The sequence below is a fragment of the Lynx rufus genome, unplaced genomic scaffold (genome assembly GCF_022079265.1).
Source record: "Lynx rufus isolate CCGP_SWC_20201006 ecotype Redwood Valley unplaced genomic scaffold, mLynRuf1.p SCAF_2, whole genome shotgun sequence".
NCBI lineage: Eukaryota > Metazoa > Chordata > Mammalia > Carnivora > Felidae > Lynx > Lynx rufus.
The window spans coordinates 214,414,489-214,435,662 of record NW_025814834.1 but is presented as its reverse complement, the minus strand read 5'-3'; the positions used below and the strand labels follow the sequence as shown (position 1 = coordinate 214,435,662).

The following is a 21,174-nucleotide window of genomic DNA, read 5'->3' as shown; positions in this document are numbered from 1 at the left end:
CACACTGAATAGCAGTGTAAAACTGCATAAGTGGAAGCTGGTTTGAATTTAGAATTTTGCAGTGAATAATTGAGAATTGGGAGATGATGTAGTATTTGACTATAATTGATTATTATCTGTGTTGAGCAGGGTCGCAACCTTGACTGTACGTTTGAATCACCTGGGAGATTTTTAAATACTGATGACTCAGCCGCACCCCAGAAATTCTGGTTTAATTTGTCTAGAGTACAGCCTGGGCATCAGGAGTTTTGGAAGCCCCCAGGTGATTTAACATGGAGCCAAGGTAAAGAGCCCTGTGGAGGTGGGTAGCTCCTGCTCCTCTTCCAAGTATCAACAGTACAACCCACTTCTGTCTTTCCTCTCCCCTTCCAGCAAAGTCCAGGTTCTGTATGGGGGGACAGACCTCTTTGATTACGAGGTGCGCAGAACCTTCAACAATGACATGCTCCTGGCCTTCATCAGCAGCAGTTGTATCGCTGCCCTCGTCTACATTCTCACCTCCTGCTCAGGTAGGCCTCCTTGGAAGGCCCAGCAGGAGCCAGCCCCTTTCTCTCCTTCCTGTGTGCTCCTGTCCGGCCAAAGCCTGCCTTCTCCAGAATTCTAGAAATCATCTCAAATCCATTGTGTCAAAGGATTCTGGGGAAGGGTGCTCAGAAATCACCTTCCAACCCCAGGCAGGTGGACTGAGGTCCAGAGGCAGTTTGGGCCATACCTGAGGGCCCCTGCCCCTGGGACCTCACGTGGTTAACCTTTTGCCCTTTGACCATCGTTCTCTTGCTAAAAATTTGGTTTTGGGGAGTCTGGAGTACTGGGCCCTTCTTTATGGATTATTCTGTAGCCTGTTTTACAGTCCCAGTGCAGCTGCCCTTCTGTCCCCAAGGTCACTTTAATAGCATCATCTTTCCATGTACCCTGGCTGCCTCTCACTGCATATACAGTGGGTACTCTCTATTGCCCAGGTGAACAACAGATTAGTAATACCTTCACAAAGGGAAAAGACACTCATTCGTCCATGTAACAAATATTAATTGGACACCAACTATGTGTCAGATGCTCTGAGATGCCAGGGATACAGTGGTGAACATCACAAACGCATTTCCTACCCCCACGGAACCTCTAGTCTACTGGGGTGACAGATGTTAAACATATAATAATTCCCTACTAGTGATTGAGGTAGGTTCTGCAAAGATGAGGGCCTATGAACCACCTACTCAGATGGCTTCCTCTGCCACTCGGGCTCCTGCCTGGCCCCTTCTTTCTGGGCGTGAGAACTGTGCAGGGCACACCCAGGGTAGTGCAGGGCTACCACAGGACCCAGCTGTGTCCCTGAAGGGTGTGTGTCCTGCTGGATCCTCCCACTGTATCCCCTCTTGCCCTGCCCAGTGTTCCTGTCCTTTTTCGGGATTGCCAGCATCGGCCTCAGCTGCTTGGTGGCTCTCTTCCTGTACCATGTGGTCTTTGGAATCCAGTACCTGGGCATCCTCAACGGGGTGGCTGCTTTTGTGATAGTGGGCATTGGTGAGTTGCTTCTGTGGCATGGTGGGAAAGGTGGAAAGGAGGCCAAGATTTGGAAACAGGGGCCTCGTTCTGGAGACGGGGGCTGGGGAGGGCAGGGAGAATGGAGGGCAGGGCTTGGATTTCGAGTGGGTAGAGCCAAAGTTGGATGGGTCTTTCCAAACTCCAGACTGAGAAGCAGGACTCCCCTGAAGCCTGACCTCTTGGGGCAGACTCAGGATTGAGCTAGGCCCAGCTTGGGCCTGATTCTGGATATAGCAAAATGATCCTGAGCCTGCCCCTGCTGGCCTGGGACTCCCTCCCATAGGTGTGGACGATGTCTTTGTATTCATCAACACCTACCGCCAGGCCACCCACCTGGAAGACCCACAGCTGCGGATGATCCACACCATCCAGACAGCAGGCAAGGCCACCTTCTTCACCTCCCTGACCACGGCCGCTGCCTATGCAGCTAATGTCTTCTCCCAGGTGCGAGACTGCCTTTGTCCCTGGCCCCGCCTCCTCCTTCCCCCGCCCCAGGAGCCCTGGACTCTGCTCCTCCCACATGCCCCACAATAGCTTTTGCCTCAAGGCACTTGCCATGTCCCTAGACACCATTCTGGCTACTAGTCACCATTACCAGAACTTAACAAATGGTAGTCATCCAACCTCTGCCCTGAAGGGTATGTGGCAATTTCCAAAGCTCTTCCACATTTAGTTTTCAAGACATAGGACGAAGGTACAATTACATCCTTATTTTCCAAATACAGAAACTGAGGCCCAGAGAGGTAGAGCAACTTCCCCAAGGTCACACAACTGGTAAGTGGTGGCCTATCAAGTCCCCTGACCCTCCGTCCAGAGCTCTTTCCAACCACCGGCTTCACACTGCATTGTCACCCCTCTCGCTGACGTCCCTCTCCCCTGGCCCCATGCTCCTTCAGGCCTCTGAGTTGGGCTCAGGAGAAGAGTCTGAGTTGGGGCCAGGGCCTTGGTGCCGACAGAACCTGAAAGGCAGTGAGCCCACCTGAGCCTTCAAAACATTTAATGACCTGGGCCGGGTGTCCCATCGAGAAACCACTAGATGCTTTGGGATTATCCAGGCCGTGCTAGAGAACTGCATCCAGAACACAGGCAGAGCTGGGCTCTAGTTCCACCTTTGTGATGGGCCACGTGACCTCCAGACCTCTCTGAGCCTCACTTCCCTCCTGTGTAGCTTATTCAGAGACTAAAAGGAGATGATTGTCCCAAGTTTGTCACAAACAGTGAAGGCTTGTCTGCTGTTGGTTACAGTTTCCTTCTGAGCGCCACATCCCTGTGAGGGTCCCTGGGACACCCTGGAGCACACCTGTTGTTCCTCAGCCCCAGGAGCATATGTGAACATTCTCTTCCTTACCCTCATTAACACACGGCCTGGTGTCTAACGGGCTGTCTTCCTCTGATCGTCAGTCGCTCCTGGAATGACTGCTATCGAGCACCTGCTCCAAGTCAGGCACCGCTGTGGCCAGTGGGCTGCAGCATGGACACCAGCCTCCGACCCAGAGCTGGGAGTGTCCCTCCCCTGCTGGGTCCCCTGACGCCAGCCCTTGCCTTTTGACGTCCTCCTAGTTCCCGTGGCTGGCAGCCTGGCAGCCTGAGCCTCCTCATCCCGTCTCGTTCTGGGGGTGGTCCAGCTGCAGGGTCTCAGACTCCCTGGGCTCCAGGCCTGACCAGCCTCACATCCCACCCTTGCCTCTCCATTGCCAGATCCCGGCCGTCCATGACTTTGGCCTGTTCATGTCTCTCATCGTGTCCTGCTGCTGGCTGGCTGTGCTGTTCACCATGCCTGCTGCCCTGGGCATCTGGAGCCTTTACATGGCACCGCTGGAGAGTGCCTGCCAGACCAGGTGAGCAGGTGGGCAGAGGCGCCGGGGGGGGGGGGGGCGGCGAGGGGGAGGGGGCGTGTCCTCTGGGGCCACTCAGCATACCACCTTCTCTTCTACAAGCTCTGTGATCCTTTATTGAGCACCTTCTGTATGCCCAGTTCTATGCTGGGTGCTACTGGGGGACCAAGGAAGGAGAAGAGAACCCTCCCTGATAGTCGCCATTTGTGATTACCTGCTCCGTGCCGGGAAGTGGACAGAGCGCTTTTGCATAAGACCTTATTCCCACCGCCTCCCCGTCCCCGGCACCCTCGGATCTGGGTTCCCTTGTTTTGCCGGTCTTACCAATGAGGAAACAAGGGCTGAGAGAGGGTGGGTGACATTCTCAAGCTCACCCATTCAGTAGGCAGCAGAGCTGAGATTAAAACCTCGTAATCTGACCAGACCCCATGCCCAGGTGCCATACTAAATGTCCCCAGGCTTCTCCTCTTGGTGGAGAAACATATTTAGACACAGTGAGCTGTGTGCAGACGTGAACGGGTCAGGGCCACGGTTGCTGCCAGAAGTTGGGGGGTTGGGGTCTCACGGCCCGAGTGGTGGGGCAAGGAGGGAGAGCGGGGGAGGCCACATGGGGTCTGGCCTGGGTGGCTGGCTGGGCTTGGGTGCCGGGAATGACAGGGGCTCTGGGCTTGGGGCAGGGCATGCCAGGGCGGGGGTCCCTCTCCCTGGGTCATGGCTGCTGTCACCCTTTGTCCAGAGGAAGGGGGGCACCGAGGGTCTGGGGGGGCAGATGGCACCGGGAAGGAACCAGGCAACAGGCTCCTGGGAGTCTGTGACGCGTGTCTTCGGGAGATGTCTGCAGCAGCCTGAGGCCCGGGCTCACGTGGTGGGCGGGTGGGGGGTGGTGAGGGGGGGCTTGCCCCACCCTCCTGGCACACCCGGGGCCCTCGGGGCTCACCCCTCTCCCCGACTCTGTCCGTAGCTGCCACCAGAAGTGTGGCCGCAAGAGCTCCCTGCACCTCCCCGGGGACGTGTTTGCCGCCCCCGAGCGGGCTGGGGGCAGCCCCACCCAGGGCCCCATGCCCTACCTCGATGATGACATCCCCTTGCTGAATGTGGAGGAGGAGCCAGGTGAGTTCCGGCACAGGCCTGCCCTGCTGACCCTGGCGGGACCCGGGGCTGTGTCTGCCAGGGAGGTCACTTTCGACGAAGTGATTTGAGGACAGGCGGCTCCTGATGGCCCTTGGGGATCCCCCTCGAGCATTTGGGCTTCCCTAGGGAGGGCGGGGACGCGGGTGGGCTTTGATGGGTGTCTGGGCCAGGCCTCTGATGGGCCGCTGTTCTGCCTGGCAGTGTCGCTGGAGCTGGGAGACGTGTCCCTGGTGTCTGTGCCCCCGGAGAGCCTACAGCCAGCACCCGACAGGGGCAGCCGGGGCCAGCTCATTGCCCAGCTGCAGGAGTTGCTGTACCACTGGGCTCTGTGGTCAGCCGTCAAGAGCCGCTGGGTGATCGTGGGTAAGTAGCTCTCCACCCTCCTTCCCCTGTGTCTTGCGGTGGGATCCCAGCCCCCTCCTGCAAACGAACCTGGGTTAGTGTCTCACTCTCTGGGCCTCCCCCCTTCCTGTGTAGAATGGAGCCGGTCCCACAACAGCTGTTGTTTATTGAGCACCTACTACGCGCCAGTCATCATGCTGGGCGGGAGAGCAGAGCCCTCAATGCTTGGGCTCCAGAGTCGGACCACCCGGTCAGACCAGTCAGTCACCAACTGGTGACCAGCCAGTAAGGCTGAGCTGTGAGTCAGTCTGAGCCTCACTTTCCTATCCTGTTTCTGAGGAGGAGAATAGCATCTATCTAGGGGCGCCTGGGGGGCCCAATTGGTTAAGCATCTGACTCTTGATCTCAGCTCAGGTCGTGATCTCACGGTTCCTGAGTTGGATGGAGCAGCACGTCGGGCTCTGCACTGACAGCGTGGAGCCTGCTTGGGATTCTCTCTCTCTCTCTCTCTCTCTCTCTCTGTCTCTGTCTCTCTCTCTCTCTGTCTCAAAAATAAATAAACAAACTTAAAAAAAAGAACAGTGTGTATCTAATAAGGCAGTCGTGGGGCAAGTAGGGAACTCAGCCGGGTGTGTGGGGTGCAGTAAGTGGTCAAGAAACATTGAGTGCTGCTGTTATGATAACGATTGACAGTATTTAAGGTTGTGTATAACCAAGCGCGTGTGCCAGCTCCTTATCAACTGTTAAGTGCCCTAAGGTAGTGGCCGGTTCTTATCCAGGAGTCTGAGATTGCAGCTTATAGCCTGATCTCCAAATGACACAAATAACATCCATCCCCCCCCCCCGACCCCCCCCACCAAGGACCAGTCCCTGACAAGGCTTCACCCCCAGGCCGGCACACCATACCTCTGCCAGCTCCCTTGGGCCCCCGCCCCACCCTGCCACCCCACAAAGGGAACAGCTCTCACCTGGGGCTGTGGGTGCCTCCTGCGCCCTGGCCCCACCTAGCGCGGCGTCCTCTCCTGGCAGGGCTCTTTGTCTCCGTCCTCATCCTGTCCCTGGTGTTTGCCAGCCGGCTCCGCCCCGCCAGCCGGGCCCCCCTGCTCTTCCGGCCCGATACCAACATCCAGGTGCTGCTGGATCTCAAGTACAACCTGAGCGCTGAGGGCATATCGTGCATCACCTGTTCAGGTGAGAGTTCCGCCGGGGTGTCCCCTGTGGCTCCCTGCTCTCTTTGGAGTTTCGGGTCTCCAAGACTGTGAGCCTGAGAGATGTGACGTGTCCAGGCTGTCTGTCACCGTGCAACCTCAGCAAATCGCTGAGCCTGAGTGTTTCTGCGTTTCCTGAAACAGGTATTTACTGGGTGCTGGGGAGACCGCAGTGGGCAGGACAGGCTTCCTGAACTCAGGGAGTTCATTCGCCTGCCAGGGGCCGGCGTTGTAATAGTGGATCTGAGCTGTGATGGAGGAAGAACAGGGCACCTGGGGAGCTCGAGAGAGAAGAGAAGAGAGGTGGGCAAGACCAGGGCCAAGTCTGAGAGAGGCAGCCCCAGGAGCTAAGGCCAACCAGGTAGGTGGGGCCAGGGTCTGGAGGGCTAGAGCGAGGAGTCTGCATTTTATTCTAATTGGCAGGGGGAGCTAGTGGAGGGTTTTGAGCAGAGTAGGGCTGTGATGGAGGGCGCTGTGTGGAGGTGGACGGTAGGGCCAGGGTGCAAGCTGGCTGGGAGACCAGGTAGGAGGCCGGTGCCCTCATCTGAACTTGAGATGGTGGGCCTGAGGCCAGCGTGCTTATGGGGGCAGCGGAGCCACGAGGTTTTTAGGAGGTGAAAGCCATAGGATTTGGGGATGGAGTTGGTATCAGGGATGAGCAAAGAGGTGAGTTAAAGATGTCTCCTTGCCTTAGAGGTAGTCTGGTCCAGAGGAGAGCCTGAGGTCAGGGTTGGGGGCAGGAGAAGTTGGCCAGTCGGTTAGAACCAAAGGAGAAGATGCTTGGGCAAGTGCTTCCTGCTCCTAGGAGAGGATCCGCTGACCGCTCTAATTGCCTTCGTTTAGTTAGGGCGGTGTCCGTATTAACCTGGCCTTCCCCTTGGTATTGGTATTAGCCAAATGCATGATAATCGAGTGTGGCTCAGGGAGGTGCCTGAAGAGCCCCTCCTAAATTGGAGCCATCCCCCGCCCCCCCACTCCCGCCACATCCCCGGCTCCTGTCCTGCCCGCCCGGGCACATGCATCAAACTCCATTACTACTGCCGCTATGAGGCCACCTGCCATCCCTCAGGGCCCGGAGTCAAAAAGCCACATCCACTACCATTTCACAGATGGACAAAACCCAGGATAGTGCCGAAACTCCTGGAATCATCTGGAGAAGGGCCAGGATGCCGGCCCAAGTCCAGCCCCCACCCCCTTGTAGCTCTCAGCATTCTGAACTGCCTCTCAGAGGGACCTGTTCATGTTGTCCCAAAAAGGGCTTGCAGGGCCAATGAGACTGGATCTGAATGAGGCTCTGCCTCTCACTTCCTTTGCGGATCACGGCACCTCCCTGAACCTCTGCTTTCTCCTTTGTCAAGCGGGGTTAATGATAGCGACCTTCTAGAATTATTGTGAAGATTGCATCTTTGAAGGTGTCAAATTTCTCTCATTAGAAAACAACAAAGAAAACAGAAAATTCATCCGCAGTGGTTGAGGCAAAACGAGACAGTCCCCTGTCATCTGTGCTAGTTGATGATGTTCCTTTTCTAATTATTCCCACTAATTGAGCATTTATCATGAACCAGACATGTAGCCAAGTGCACGAGATGCAGCACCCCGTCTGGTCCTTCCACCACCCTCTGGAGATTCGGGGTCACCCCGTTTGCCAGAGCAGGGACGTGAGGCATGGCGAGGAGGACAAGGGAATGCGTCCGCATGTCTTTCTCTGGGTGGAGCTGACAGGTGCCTTTGTTTCGCCTTAAGATTCCTGCGAAATCAGGGGCGCCTGAGTGGCTGAGTCGGTTAAGCATCCGACTTTGGCTCAGGTCACGATCTCGCAGTTCAGGAGCCCGAGCCCCTACGTCGGGCTCTGCGCTGACAGCTTGGAGCCTGGAGCCTGCTTCGGATTCTGTGTCTCCCTCTTTCTCTCTGCCCCTCCCCTGCTGGAACTCTGTGTCTCGGTCTTTCTCTCTCAAAAAAAAATAAACAAAAAAAAATTTTAAATAAAGATTCCTGCAAATTCGATATTTGGCACTTTTTCAGTTCCATCCTGTTTCTTTCAGACCCCTGACACCCCTCCCCCTAAGCTGAGAGCCCTGAGGCCCAAGTCCCTGGGGCTGTTATCCGTCCCAGTCTCTGCCCTCCCCTTCCAGGCTCAGCCAGGGAGGCCCTGTGTCCCTAATGACGTGTGGGGGGGGCAGGTCTGTTCCAGGAGAAGCCCCACAGCCTGCAGAACAACATCCGGACGTCCCTGGAGAAGAAGAAGCGGGGCTCAGGGGTCTCCTGGGCCAGCCGGCCTGAGGCCACCCCACAGGGTAAGTGGGGCATGTGTTCTGGCTGGGGTGGGGGCTCTGGGGGATCCTGCCTGATGCTGGGGTGTGGAGGTCCTGTGGAGATAGATGACATTCATTCCCTGGGTCTCCTGGGAGAACAACAGTCTGTGTTCTTGGGGTCACTGAGGAGGGGTTGGGTTGTGAGGGGGGGTGACCTCAGGGCCCCTCCTGCCAGCACCACAGCCAGGCTCTGGTGCCCCAGGAACCCGCCGTGCACCAGATCCACCCTGAGTGTCTGGGGGAGGGCAGGGGTGTCCTGAGCCCTGGAGGGTGGCTCATCCCTGCCCGGGTCTCTGTCACAGATGGGGTGCTGGAACACGTGTAGGAATCAGCCCCCACCCTGGGGCAGTTTTGTGTGTCCTTGTCATCCCCTGGCTGTCGTCACCCCTCTGTGCCTACCACTGTCACTCCCAGCTCCGGCCCCACCGCTCAGCCCGCGCCCCGCCCTGGGTGGCACTGCCCACATTGCTTGCACCTCGTCACCACGATCCGTACCATCGCCGTCACTCCCTCCACCTATGCCGCCACCCCATCCTGGTGACCACTGCCATCTCCCTTTCATCTGTGCTACCAACCCATCCCCGCGTCCACCACCAGCACCCCCAGCTTGCCGTGGGCTCGGTCCAATAGAGAGGCGCAGAGCCAGCATTCAGAGCTGAGCCCTGATGCGGAACAGAGAGCGGGCTGCTCCGGGGTCAGGGAAGCCGGTCAGGGTGACTGTCCACCCCTCCTCCATCCTTCGTTTGTCTCCCAGACTCCCCAGGCACCGTGTATGTCTCCAAGGTGAAGAGTAAGGGTCACCCGGCCGTGTACAGGTTCTCCCTCAACGCCAGCCTGCCTGCCCCTTGGCAGATCGTGTCCCCCGGGGACGGGGAGGTGCCCTCCTTTCAGGTGAGTCCGGGCTGCCGGGACTTGAACCGCTGCTACCGAGGAAGGTGGCCCTCGACGCCGCGCTGGCGGGCACTGGCCATGTAGGGAGGGGGAGGCGGGGTCTGCGAGGATGGAGCTGCTACAGGAGATGAGGACCCTCTCCCAGCCAGGTCTGCAGCACCTACAGAGCGGGGACAGCATGGGCTCCCAAGTCAGCCAGACCTGGGTTCGAGTCCTGGCTCTGCCATCTGTAATCTGGGTGTCTTCGGGCAGCTTACTTAATCTCTCTGAGCCTCAGTTTCTTCATCTGTGAAACGGGGTGTGTAAAGCACAGCCAGGGTCGGAGGTCCATGAAGTGAGGCCTGCATGGCATGTAGCACCTAAGACACAGCAAGTGCTGCTTGGCAAGTTACATGTGGTTCTTGGCAGCCGCTCCTGCACCCCAGCAAAGAGCCTCTGAGGGCCAACCCAGGCCCTGTCAGGAGTCATCTGTGTTTCTCTGACATGTTACACCCTCTGGGTGACGTAGTTACCTACGTCAGTTCCTGTGTTCAGGCTTTATATTTCCATCTGAAAGATGCCTGTGGCGTTTCCTGACCCTGAGCCTTTGCACTGCTGTTCCCACTGCCCAGAAAGCTTTCCTTCCAGCCTAATGCATGGCAGGCCCCTCACTGACGCCTCAGCGTAACTGTCACCTCCTCACAGGGCCCTGTGCCGGCGCACTTCTCGGTTCGCCCTCCTCCTCCCCTGCCCGTTTATCCCGTGTCTTATCATCCTGACTCTTTAATTCACAGCCCCTGCAATCAGCAGCCCCCCGGGGGGCAGGGACCAAGCCCATGTTGCTGACTACTGTGTGTTCAGGGCCTGGCACACAGTAGGTGCTCAGCTGCAGGAAAGGGCTGAGGCTCAGACAGGGAGGGAAGGATTTGCCCAATGTGCAGACTCGAACCCAGGCCTCCTGAGCCTCTGTCCCCAGCTGTGGGCGCGGGGACGGGGTGGGACCAGCCTCGGGGGGAGGGCGCGGAGCCTGAGGCCGGGCCCAGGCCGAGGCAGCCCCCCGGAGTCACGTGTCTTGTCTCTGTCGCTCCACTGCCTAGGTGTATAGAGCGCCTTTGGGTAACTTCACCAAGAAGCTGACCGCTTGTATGTCTACAGTAGGGCTGCTCCAGGCGGCGAGCCCCTCCCGCAAGTGGATGGTGACAACCTTGGCCTGTGACGCCAAGCGGGGCTGGAAGTTTGACTTCAGCTTCTACGCGGCCGCCAAGGAGCAGCAGCACACCCGGTAACAGAGCATCGCGGATAAGCCGGTGTCCGCCAGCCCGGCCCCCTTCTCTCCAGGGATGTCAGCAGACGCCTTTAGGAAGCCCCTGTCCGCGTGCACACACGCGTTCAGGTGGTTCTGTGCCCGGGACCGGGGAGCGGGGAACTCGGGCGCAGAGGACGGCCCGTGACCTGCTCTGCCGCTCTGCCTCGTGCTGGCTCCACAGCTCCTTCGCGAGCCTCATGTGCTGGCCTCTTTCCAGGGTTCAGGGGTCTACTCAGATGACCCCCCTGGGGAGAGGCTCCCCCCCCCCCGCCTCCATCCAGAAGAGCCACACCCGCTCTCTCTCCCTGCGAGGGACCCCCTGCTCCCAGTCTGGCCCCATCACCACCTGGAAACACACTGACCGGCTGGTTTATAAGCTGTGTTGCATCAGGAGCACGCGGGCATCCTTCCACGGGCGCCCTGACTGCTTCCCCTGCTCCGTCCCTCGCACCTGGCACGGTGTCTTGCACACAGGGGGCGCTCGGCTAACACTTGCCGAATGAATGGACGTGTGCGCTCCGTACATCCTCTCGAAGGCACTCTTCACATTCTCTCCCAATATAATCAATTCAGAAAACACCGCCCTCCCCCCCCCCCACCAACCGTAAGGAGACAGGAGAGGGACTGTGTCTATTATACTTACCTGTCGTATCCCCAGGCCCTGCCTAGTGCCCGGTATGACATAAGTGCCCCAAAATACTTAATGAGTGTTGGGATTCTGTGCCTGTGCACTGGAGGGGGGGGGGCGGGTCTCTGAGCAGCTGGGGGCACCTCTTTCCCAGGTTTTATTCCTGTGTTCTGACCCCACATTCATTTCTCCATTGAGGCTGTATTTTATCGTTCATTCACGTAACAAACACGGGGCACCAACTGTGTGCCAGCACCGTGCTAGTCCTGGGGATACGGTGGTAAACAGGACAGATGTGTGTCCTGCCCTTAGGCCGGCCAGCGGGAGACAGCAGCTAACGAGTCAGCCGCGATGTCATTACAAATGATGATATGTGCCCAGAGAGCAGCAGTGCGGTCCCTGTGCTGGTGACACACGGGGCTACGGTCTCTGACAGCCTGGCCTCAGGGCACCAGGCACCCACAAAGGCTGGACTCCACTTGAGGCAGAGGGCAGTGGTGCAGAGGTGGGGGGGGAGTGGGGAGGTGACTGAGACGGGTTCCCTGGGTCCTTCCAGCCTCGGGTACCCTGGCTCGGGCAGTGGGGGTCCCTCTGCCCGCTCTCCCCTGAGGCCAGGGCTGGGCTTGCTCTGCAAGGACACAACGGCAATTGGGATCAGGCTGCCTGGACGAGCTTAGAACATTCTAGAAAGAACCTTGAGCTCCATCAGGTCCAGTGGTGAACAAGCTAACCACGGAACCCTTGCTTCACACAGAATCTTGAGGCTCAGTGACTGTTCAGGTTAAGGTGAGGGTGCCTCTGAGCAGGAACCCTGAGGCTGGCCCGGGGGGCCCCTCTGTGAACTCCTGCGCCCCCTGCAGGGTGGTTTGGAAACCTGGTCTTCACCCCTCATGCAGCAGGTGGGGAGACACGCTGAAGGGAAGGCTGTGAGGCAGCCCTGGGGAGCGCCTTGGCAGTGGCCAGACTAGAAGTGGCCTCCAGAGCCCAGCCCCCAACCCGAGACCACATCCTTGTGCTGGGGGACCCGAGTCCGTCCCCTGCACTCTTCTAGCCCCTGCTCGCAGCCACACACGGCTGTGCTTGCCTCACCTCCCAGGCTCCTCCCGGCCTTCCCAGCCTCAGCCCAGCTCCTTTGCCTCCACAGGAAAGTGTACTTTGCTCAGTCCCACAAGCCCCCTTTCCACGGGCGTGTGTGCGCCGCGCCTCCGGGCTGCTTGCTCAGCTCCAGCCCCGACGGCCCCACCAAAGGCTTCTTCTATGTGCCCAGTGAGAAAGGTACGTGCACGGGGAGGCTGCCTTGGGGCCTGGGGAGGCCGGGCCCCACCCTCCTGTACAGACGTGACTCCCTCTGCAGTGCCCAAGGCCCGCCTCTCGGCCACCTTCGGCTTCAACCCCTGCGTGAACACCGGCTGCGGGAAGCCAGCCGTGCGGCCGCTGGTGGACACCGGGGCCATGGTCTTCGTGGTCTTTGGCATTATTGGCATCAACCGCACGCGGCAGGTGGACAACCATGTCATCGGAGACCCGGTACGTGGGCCCACTTTGAGCAGATGCCGGAGGACCCGACTGCACCAGGTTCACAAACCAGGCTTGGGCGGCCACTAGCCCTGCTCCCCACACCCCCTCCTGGCTCCTTTGCTCACCGAGCTCAGACGGGACCACCATGGGCTCTTGAGGGCACTGCTTCTCTTGAGGAGTGATCAGGGTTGAGCTCTTAGAATCACCCAGGAATCTGGGTACATTTTGGGCCTGAGCTGGTTGCCCCCTCACCATGAGGGGCTGGAACGGAGCTGAGGGAGAATGCAGGTGTATAAACGCCCTCCTTCTGCAGGAGGCCCTCCCTGCGCCCACAGCCCTTGCTGCGTGCCTGACCGAGGGGCCCTCCGCTCTGTCTCCTCCCTTGTACACGCTTGTGCCCTGTGCTGGGCTCTCGGGTGTCTGAAAGGGAGAGACACGGATGGAGCCATGGCTGGGTCCGCCTGGCACAGAGTGGGGGCTGAGCACGCGGTAGGCAGGGCTGTGGATGTGGTACCGTCATAGCTCCTGCCTTGAGAAGCCAGTCCAGCTGAGTATACAGGAATCTTTCCCGAAGTAATTCGGGAGCCAGAACCGTCTGAGATCTGTGTGATCAGTCTAGACCGAGGATCCCGAGGTGTTTAGAGGAGGGTGGGGAGGTGAGGAGGGGACAAAGCACACTGGGGAAGTGGGTGAGGGATTTGGATGTGCAGAGGGAGGGGAGGGAGCAGGAAGCCCCCGTGAGAGCCTGTGGGTAAAAGCAGGGGTGAGCCCGGGGGGCTCACCATGCAGGGTGGACAGTGGTGGGAGCCCTACAGAGTGGACTCAGGCAGGGACCTCAGGTGACTGTGCCCGGGGCTCCAGCACAGTGTCTGTGATGGTGGTGGGAGCTTCGGAGGTTCTGGCCCCGGGGCAGGGCCCAGGGCCGAGTTCCTGACTCACTGAGCAGCCTGTGCCCGCTTGTGTCTCCTTGGGAAAGGGCAGTGTCATCTATGACAGCAGCTTTGATCTCTTCAAAGAAATTGGGCACCTGTGTCGCCTCTGCAAGGCCATCGCGGGGAACTCGGAGCTGGTGAAGCCAGGCGGGGCCCAGTGCCTTCCCTCAGGTGCGCGGGGGGAGGACAGGCTGGGGAGGCTCCACGGGTGGACAGCCGTGAGCACACGTGTGCCTGGCGCGTGTCCTGCAGACATGCATCTGTGCCTGAATTTGCATCCGCGCTGGGGTGAGGGGTGCGTGACTCTTGCTGAGTGGGCTCATGCGTGAACATGAACAGGTGCAGACGTGCACATGTGTGGGGGCACCTGCAGGAGTACCTTTTCCAGAACTGGGAGCCAGGGCCGGGGCTGACACAGATGAGGCCCTGCCAGGGCTCTGCTCAAGGGGGCACAAGATGTCCTTTTCCACCCCGATGGCAAGTGACTGTTGTAAGTTGCCTAATGGCACTGCCACTGGTTACAGACACGTTTGAAAGCTGGGGGGCTGGGGGAAGGGCGTGCACCCTTCCCACACTCTCACCCGGTGGGTGAGGACACACGTCCGGTGTGGGGGGGGGGATGGGGTGGGGCAGGGGTGCTCTCCCGGGGTCCCCTCCCCGACCACCTCTCTCCCCTTCTCCCCGCAGGCTACAGCACCTCCTCCGTCCTGCAGATGCTGCACCCTGAATGCAAGGAGCTGCCGGAGCCCAACCTGCTCCCGGGGCAGCTGTCCCACGGGGCGGTGGGCGTCAAGGAAGGCCGAGTGCAGTGGATCTCCATGGCCTTTGAGTCGGTGAGCTCCCGTGGCCAGCCGGGCACAGTGCCGAGGGCTCGCCTCACGTGTGTCCCCGATTCCCCGCCCCCGGCCCAGACCAGAGGGGCTGCTCGGGTCACGTGGTTATGAGTGTCAGCATCGGGTATTAAACCAGGGCCACCTGACCACAGGGCGCTGCCCTTTCTCTGATGTCAGCTGTCTGCCGGTTCCCACCAGCCCAGGGTGTGTGTCGTTTTGCAGCCTCTGGGCCGGGGAGCAGATGAGGTTGGGGGCTGGTGAGAGTCTAGGATGCTCCCCTCTGAGGGCCCCTTTGGGGGGCCTGGTTGTGGGTCGCAGAGCCAGGTGCTGGGCCTGCCCCGGAAGAGCTTGGAAGCCAAAGGACCAGCCATCCACGCACATCACTACTTCCTCTCTCATCCTGACACTCCCTGGACTCCCACGTGCACACGCACGCACGCACACGCACACGCACGCACACGTGAGCACACGAGAGCCCTGACTTGGGCATCTGCGGACCTCAGGGCCCTGGCACTTCACTCCACGAGGCTTCCCAAGCCCGCCCCTGCTGTCCGTGTGCCGAGACCCAGGGTCCAGCTCCACCTCAGAATGGTGTGCTCTGTGTCCTTGAACAAATCACGTATCCCCGCCGGCCTCAGGTTCCTCCTCTGCAGAACGGGGTCAGTGAGGATACACGTGAAGGTCCCAGAGCAGGGTGAGTGCCTGCCTCTTGCCCCGAACGGCTCCTCAGAGCTGGGGGCTGTGAAGCAGACTCACGCTGCAGCCAGGAGACGGGCAGCTTGCTGGGCAGTGACAACAGCTATGATGGGGAAGCACCGAGGCCTTGCAGAGCCCAGCAGAGGCCTGTCTTGGTTAATCAAAGAAGGGCTCCTGGAAGAGACAGAACCCTAGTGAGAGCCTTGAAGGCCAAGTGGGAGCTGGCTGTGCAGGCAGAGGGGACAGCGTGTGCAGAGGGCGCGGCGTGAGAGCGCGGAGGCTCTGGGAGCTGCAGCGGGCTCTGCTAGAAAGGGACGGGGACTGTGGTTACATCAGAACCTGCTGCCCTTGTAAGGATCACACGTGCACGCAGAGGCTGGTGGGAGGTAATCCTGGACTGTGGCACCCTCCGCCCCCACACACAGCATCCTCTGTGTGCAGGTGGCCGACGGCCGGCTGCATCTGCCACAGAGCAGACCAGCTGTCACCTGGGAAGGGTGAGTGGGCACCGCCCCCTGCCCGTCTCACTGACTCATGTGCCCCACAGACCACGTACAAGGGCAAGTCCTCCTTCCAGACATACTCCGACTACCTGCGCTGGGAGAGCTTCCTACAGCAGCAGCTGCAGACGTTCCCTGAGGGCTCAGCCCTGCGCCGAGGCTTCCAGACTTGCGAGCACTGGAAACAGATCTTCATGGAGATCATAGGCAAGTGGCAGCCCTGCCCCCCACGCCGGGGCCGGGCCGGTGGCAGCGGGTGGGGGAGGGGGGAAGGGACAGGGAGGTGACCTGGGGTGGGGAGGGCAGGGCAGGGCCTGTCTGAGCTACAGCTTGTCGTGTCCTCAGTCCTGGCCAAGAGCCCTGCAGCAACCAGAACGGCATGGTGGCCAGGAGTACCCATCGGAGGCCAGAATTGAGGTCTCCTGCTCTGGGGTACCTAGCCACGCTCTCTGATCTTGAATCTGGCCGCCTAGAAAGTAACAGTGATCACCACATGGCAGGTCTCTGTCACGCTGGGCCTTCCCGGTGCCACGCCCCGTGCCGAGGGCCTGACCCACGTTCTCTCTAAACTCCCAACAAGGCCTGTGGGGTAGGGGCTGTGATTGCCCTCTTTTACGGGTGAGGCTCAGGGAGGTCATGGCTTGCCCAGAGTGACACAGCTAGTGGTGACCGTGTCCACCCGTGGAACCCCAGTAACCTCGGAACCACGGAGGGGAGGGGGGCCTGTAGGCGCCGCACCCACGAAGCCCAGCTGAGGACCATCTGCTCTTGCCTTCCAGGGGTGCAGAGCGCCCTGTACGGCCTGGCCCTGTCCTTGCTCATCTGTGTGGCCGCCGTGGCCGTGTTCACCACCCACGTGCTCCTCCTGCTGCCTGTGCTCCTGAGCATCTTGGGTATGTGGCAGAGGGGTGACAGGCATCAGGCTGTGGGGCCAGGAGTGGGCAGGGGCCTTGCTAGTGGCCTCCGGTCGGCAGGTTTCTCTCCACCCTTAACTGTCACATCTCCTCGGTGAAGGTTTCCCAACCACCCCCACCTCCCTCCCAGGCAGAAAGACCCTCAGCCACAGGCGTGCATAGGACGGTGCCCCACAGGCATGTGTGCTCCCGCAAGGGAGCCGCGTGTCGCCGGGTAGTAGCTCCTGGCCCAGTGACCCCTTGCCGCACCTGTCCCCCGCCTTGGAGCGTCCGCTTCTCTCTGGCCCTGGCCCTCCTTGTCCCTCCTGTGTCTAGAAGTGGGGGCTCCACTCTAGGCTTGGCCCCATTCCCCAGGGGCCCTCCGAGTTCGCCCAGGACCCCTCAAGGACTGTGTGGGTGAGGCTGGGTCCAAGCTGCCTCCCCCCGGCCCCCTGCAGGCATCGTCTGCCTTGTGGTGACCATTATGTACTGGAGCGGCTGGGAGATGGGTGCCGTGGAGGCCATCTCCCTGTCCATCCTCGTCGGCTCCTCCGTGGATTACTGCGTCCATCTGGTTGAGGGCTACCTGCTGGCCGGAGAGAACCTGCCCCCGCACCAGGCTGAGGTGAGCGACCTGCCAGTCCTACCCCAACGCATCTCCCGTCCCCGGTGCAGCGGAGGGACCCTCCAGGACAGCTGGACATCCCTGGTGCCCAGCTCCCAGCCAGACTGCGTTCCAGGGGCTGAGGTTTCCACGGCCAGTCTCCTCGCCCAGGGGACTCGGGTCCTAAGGCATTTCCACCGAGCAGCGCTCCAGGCCTTGGGCGGGTCCATCCCCCAGCCTGTTTCTCTAATGAGCATAAGGGGTTGGACCCGTTGATGCCCAAGGGCCCTTCCTGCTTCCCTGTGTCCGAGTCTCATTCTCCAGCCTGGAGAGCAGGGCGGGCTGTTCCAGTCATGACTCTGAGGCCACCAACCACCCGTCCGGACCTCTCGGCTTAGTGAGAATGTACTCACATACTCTGTGCCCACACCAGCTCTGGGTCTCGTAAAGTTTTCGTTGTTTCCTAACCTGGAGTTGTGGTGGTGTGAAAACGCTCATAAATACGTGAATCAGCTATGTGTTTAGGTGCTTTTGGTCAAAAGAAAGAGGTCCGTTCCAATCAGGGCCATTTGTGAGGACCTACTGTGCAAATCAGCCTTAGCCTGGTCGTCATAGCAACCTTTAAGCGCCTGCCTGTGCGCCCTCTTCAGGGAGTTGGTTCATCTTCACACCCACCCTGGGGAGCAGGTGCCGTTACTGGCCCCATTTATGGAGGCAGAATTGGGGGCCTCCAGGAGCGGAATGGCCCCAGGCGGGGAGGGATCCCGCTGGCATGTCCGTCCCTGGCCCCAGCTCTTGCCCTCACCCCACACCAGGATGCCCACTCACAGCGCCAATGGAGGACACTGGAGGCCGTGCGGCACGTGGGAGTGGCCATCGTCTCCAGCGCCCTCACCACGGTCATCGCCACGGTGCCCCTCTTCTTCTGCATCATCGCCCCGTTTGCCAAGTTCGGCAAGATCGTCGCGCTCAACACAGGTGTCTCCATCCTCTACACGCTCACGGTCAGCACGGCCCTGCTTGGCATCATGGCCCCCGGCTCCTTCACCCGGACCAGGACTTCCTTCCTCAAAGCCCTGGGCGCTGTGCTCCTGGCGGGGGCCCTGGGGCTGGCCGCCTGCCTCATGCTCCTCCGGAGTGGCTATAAGATCCCCCTGCCCACTGGGACCTCCCTATAGCACTGGCACTGGGTCCTGACTTAACGCACCTTTTGTCCAGCGGGTGTGGGACGAGGCCCTTGCTCTCTGATCCCAGAGACATGTTTCCTGGCTCGGCTCTAACTCGTTCTGTTCCCAGGCCTGAGCTGGAAAGGCGCCAAGTCGCTCAGTGTGGGAGCTGATGCCCACCTGTGTGGCCCGCACTGCCTTCATCACGGCGCCCAGCCAGAGTTGGATGGGAAGCTGGCTACCACCGTGCCAGACATCCCCTGATAGAAGAGTCCAGCCCCCCTCCATGCCGGGTCACCACGGGGGTGTCCCTCTCACACTGCCTCAGTGCTGACAACTTTTGCATGCGGGTGTTACAGGGCCCCCGTTCTGCAGATGTGAAAACTGAGGCACCAGGAGGCAAATTGACTGACCTGTAGCTGGGTCGGTGACAGAGCCCAGCTGCCTCCTGAGTCCCATGCTTCCCTCGGGGAATTTGCAGGAAGAGCACAGTGGGTTCAAGGGCAGGGGCCTTGCACCCCCTATCCTATTTTCTCCTTCCCCCAGCTTTATGGTGGCCAGTGCTGGGTGGTCCTGTGGTCCCTCCCAGGCCTTTTGGTCCTGGCCAGAGAGTACAGAGACTGGCCTGGGGTTCTGCATGCCCGACCCTGGCCCCAGCCTCAACAGGCTCCTTCTCCCCGGGGGCTGCAGGGCCCCAACACAGCCTTCCTCACTGATCCAAGTCCCCAGCTCCCCCACTCGACTCTGGGGCCGGAATTGGGGGAGGCAGCCCCTGGGAGATGGGGGCTGATTGTGCCTGCCGGCATCTCACAGCAGATGGTTCCGATCCCAGTGACAGGAAACTGCCGCCATTAACATGAGCATTGTAACATCGCTGGCTCCCCCATATTCTTCAAATAGTGATAACTAAGTATTCGCAGGCGAGGGGGAGGGCCTGGGCCCCCCAGGGACCAAGGTCCCAGAGTGCTCTGCGTGCAGGGGCGAGGTTGGGGGCTTTGGGTAGCTCTGTGGGAGTGGGGCTCAGTAGATGTGCCTTCTTTTAAGGGGTTCCTCTGGCTCCTCGGCTGGGGCGTTTTTGAGCACGTCTGGCGTGCCACGTGCTGCACCAGGTACTGGCCTCCTTCCTCGGGGCAGACGCTGCCCCCTGGGCTTTGGCGAGCTGCACACAGACTGAGCGGGAACTGAGCCCTGAGGGTGAGAAAGGCGTCAAGGGTGGTCTCCGGGCTGGCTCGCCTGGCCATCTGTAAATATTAACTGGGGTCCAGGGATGCACAACAGCAGCACAGCACCATGTTCCCACTTAGTGCCCGCCTGGAACCAAGCAGGGACTCGGTATTTGTGCCAGGAACAGCAGACTTTTGGACTGCTGCCCTCCCCACCCCCCCCCACCCCCCCATCTATGGTGAAGACAGACACCGAGCAGTTAATGGTACCAGTTACCGTGCCGGACGTCTTCTGGGGATTTGTGTTAATCTGCTGGGGCTGCCATAACAAAATGCCACCAACCGGGGCGGGGGGCGGGGGCGGCGCTTAGACAACAGAAGCTTATTCTCTCACGGTTCTGGAGGCTGGAAGTCCAAAACCAAGGTGTCGGCAGGGTGGTTCCTCCTGGAGGGTCCAAGGGAGAATTTGTTCTGGGCCTTTCTGCTGCCTCCTGTTGGTTGCTGGCAGTCCTTGGTGGTCCTCAGCTTCTGGACACATCACTCCAATCTCTGCCTTCACCTTCTCGTGCTCGTCTTTTCTCTGTGATGTTGACGTCATTTTCCCCTTCTAAGGACGCCAGTGGTATCGGATGAGGGTCTGTCTTAATGACTCGACTTTATCATCTGCGAGGACCCTATTTCCAAGTAAGCTCACATGTGTAGGTGCCAGGGTTAGAATTTCAGTGCGTCTTTCGGGGGGACATTTCAACCCAGAACAGGGCTCAGCCTGCATAGATCCTTCATTAACCTTACAGAGTGGGTGCTAGCATACCCATTTTGCACACGGGGAAACCAAGGCTCTAAGAGATGGACTTGGCTAGGTCACATAGCTAGTTAAGGTGGAGGCAGACTTTACCCCCAGCCAGCTTTTCCCAGGATGTATGCTCGGCCAGTAAGGGCATACTGCCTGTGGGAGAATTATAACAAAGCCCGATGATGGGGACATTCAAGGTTGGTGGTCACATCGAGCGAGAGGCCTGTGGTTAGAAAATCTGAGATGGAAACCGTTGAATGTGTACCATACTTCACACTTAAGCACTCTCTCATCAGCCTTATGTGAAACCTGAGCCCTTGGAGGGCCAGCAAAGAGCACTGTCTCTCAGGGGCAGGTCGTGCTTGGGACCACACAGCCCTGAAGGGGCTGCTCAGGGATTCAGGCCAGGCCGGTGAACCCAGGGCTCTGCAGCGTAGAGGACCCTTCCGGGGTTGTGCCCCTTCCAGTGATCAGCACTGTGGGAGGAGCAGGCAAGCTTCTGGGTGAAGCCCAGGCGGGAGGGGGTGACCGGGAGGCAAGTCAACAAGACAGCCCGGAAGGTGCTCTGAGAAAGGACTGCCCGTCTGTCTAATAGCCTCTCCAATAACGTAGTTTTAAAGCGGAGGCAAAGTCATTTGCATATCATTTGCATGCAGTCCAAATAATGCCCATTTGTAAAGAAACCCTCTCTTAGCCTATTTCCTTTTCAGAAACAGCTCCTCCTCCTTCCCCTTGGCCTCTGTTTTCTTCAGTGTTGTGGGGGTGTTGAGCAGGCAGCCAGGCCTTGGTGTCGCTGTCACCTCCCCGCAGTTGACTAGGGCTGCCCTGCCTGGGCACTACTCTGGGGACCCCTCTAGTTCTCCAGTGAGCTCGGCTCCCGTCTCACAGATGAACACCTGGGATGC

The 21,174-nt window shown here is 59.6% G+C and overlaps 1 protein-coding gene across 1 annotated transcript in view; it reads left to right on the top strand.

Moving 5' to 3' along the window:
• The window catches only part of DISP3 (dispatched RND transporter family member 3), a 29,554-nt gene extending 11,229 nt beyond the window's left edge, over positions 1-18,325 (top strand). The window contains exons 3-20 of the mRNA XM_047085785.1: positions 373-509; positions 1,384-1,518; positions 1,823-1,983; positions 3,238-3,377; positions 4,336-4,484; positions 4,707-4,868; positions 5,877-6,038; positions 8,236-8,349; positions 9,122-9,258; positions 10,335-10,519; positions 12,316-12,446; positions 12,526-12,698; positions 13,666-13,792; positions 14,309-14,454; positions 15,698-15,857; positions 16,430-16,543; positions 17,002-17,168; positions 17,963-18,325. Of these exons, the coding sequence (XP_046941741.1) occupies positions 373-509; positions 1,384-1,518; positions 1,823-1,983; positions 3,238-3,377; positions 4,336-4,484; positions 4,707-4,868; positions 5,877-6,038; positions 8,236-8,349; positions 9,122-9,258; positions 10,335-10,519; positions 12,316-12,446; positions 12,526-12,698; positions 13,666-13,792; positions 14,309-14,454; positions 15,698-15,857; positions 16,430-16,543; positions 17,002-17,168; positions 17,963-18,325 (2,863 nt within the window). The remainder of the gene's footprint in view (positions 1-372; positions 510-1,383; positions 1,519-1,822; positions 1,984-3,237; positions 3,378-4,335; positions 4,485-4,706; positions 4,869-5,876; positions 6,039-8,235; positions 8,350-9,121; positions 9,259-10,334; positions 10,520-12,315; positions 12,447-12,525; positions 12,699-13,665; positions 13,793-14,308; positions 14,455-15,697; positions 15,858-16,429; positions 16,544-17,001; positions 17,169-17,962) is intronic.
• The last annotated feature ends 2,849 nt before the right edge of the window (positions 18,326-21,174 follow it).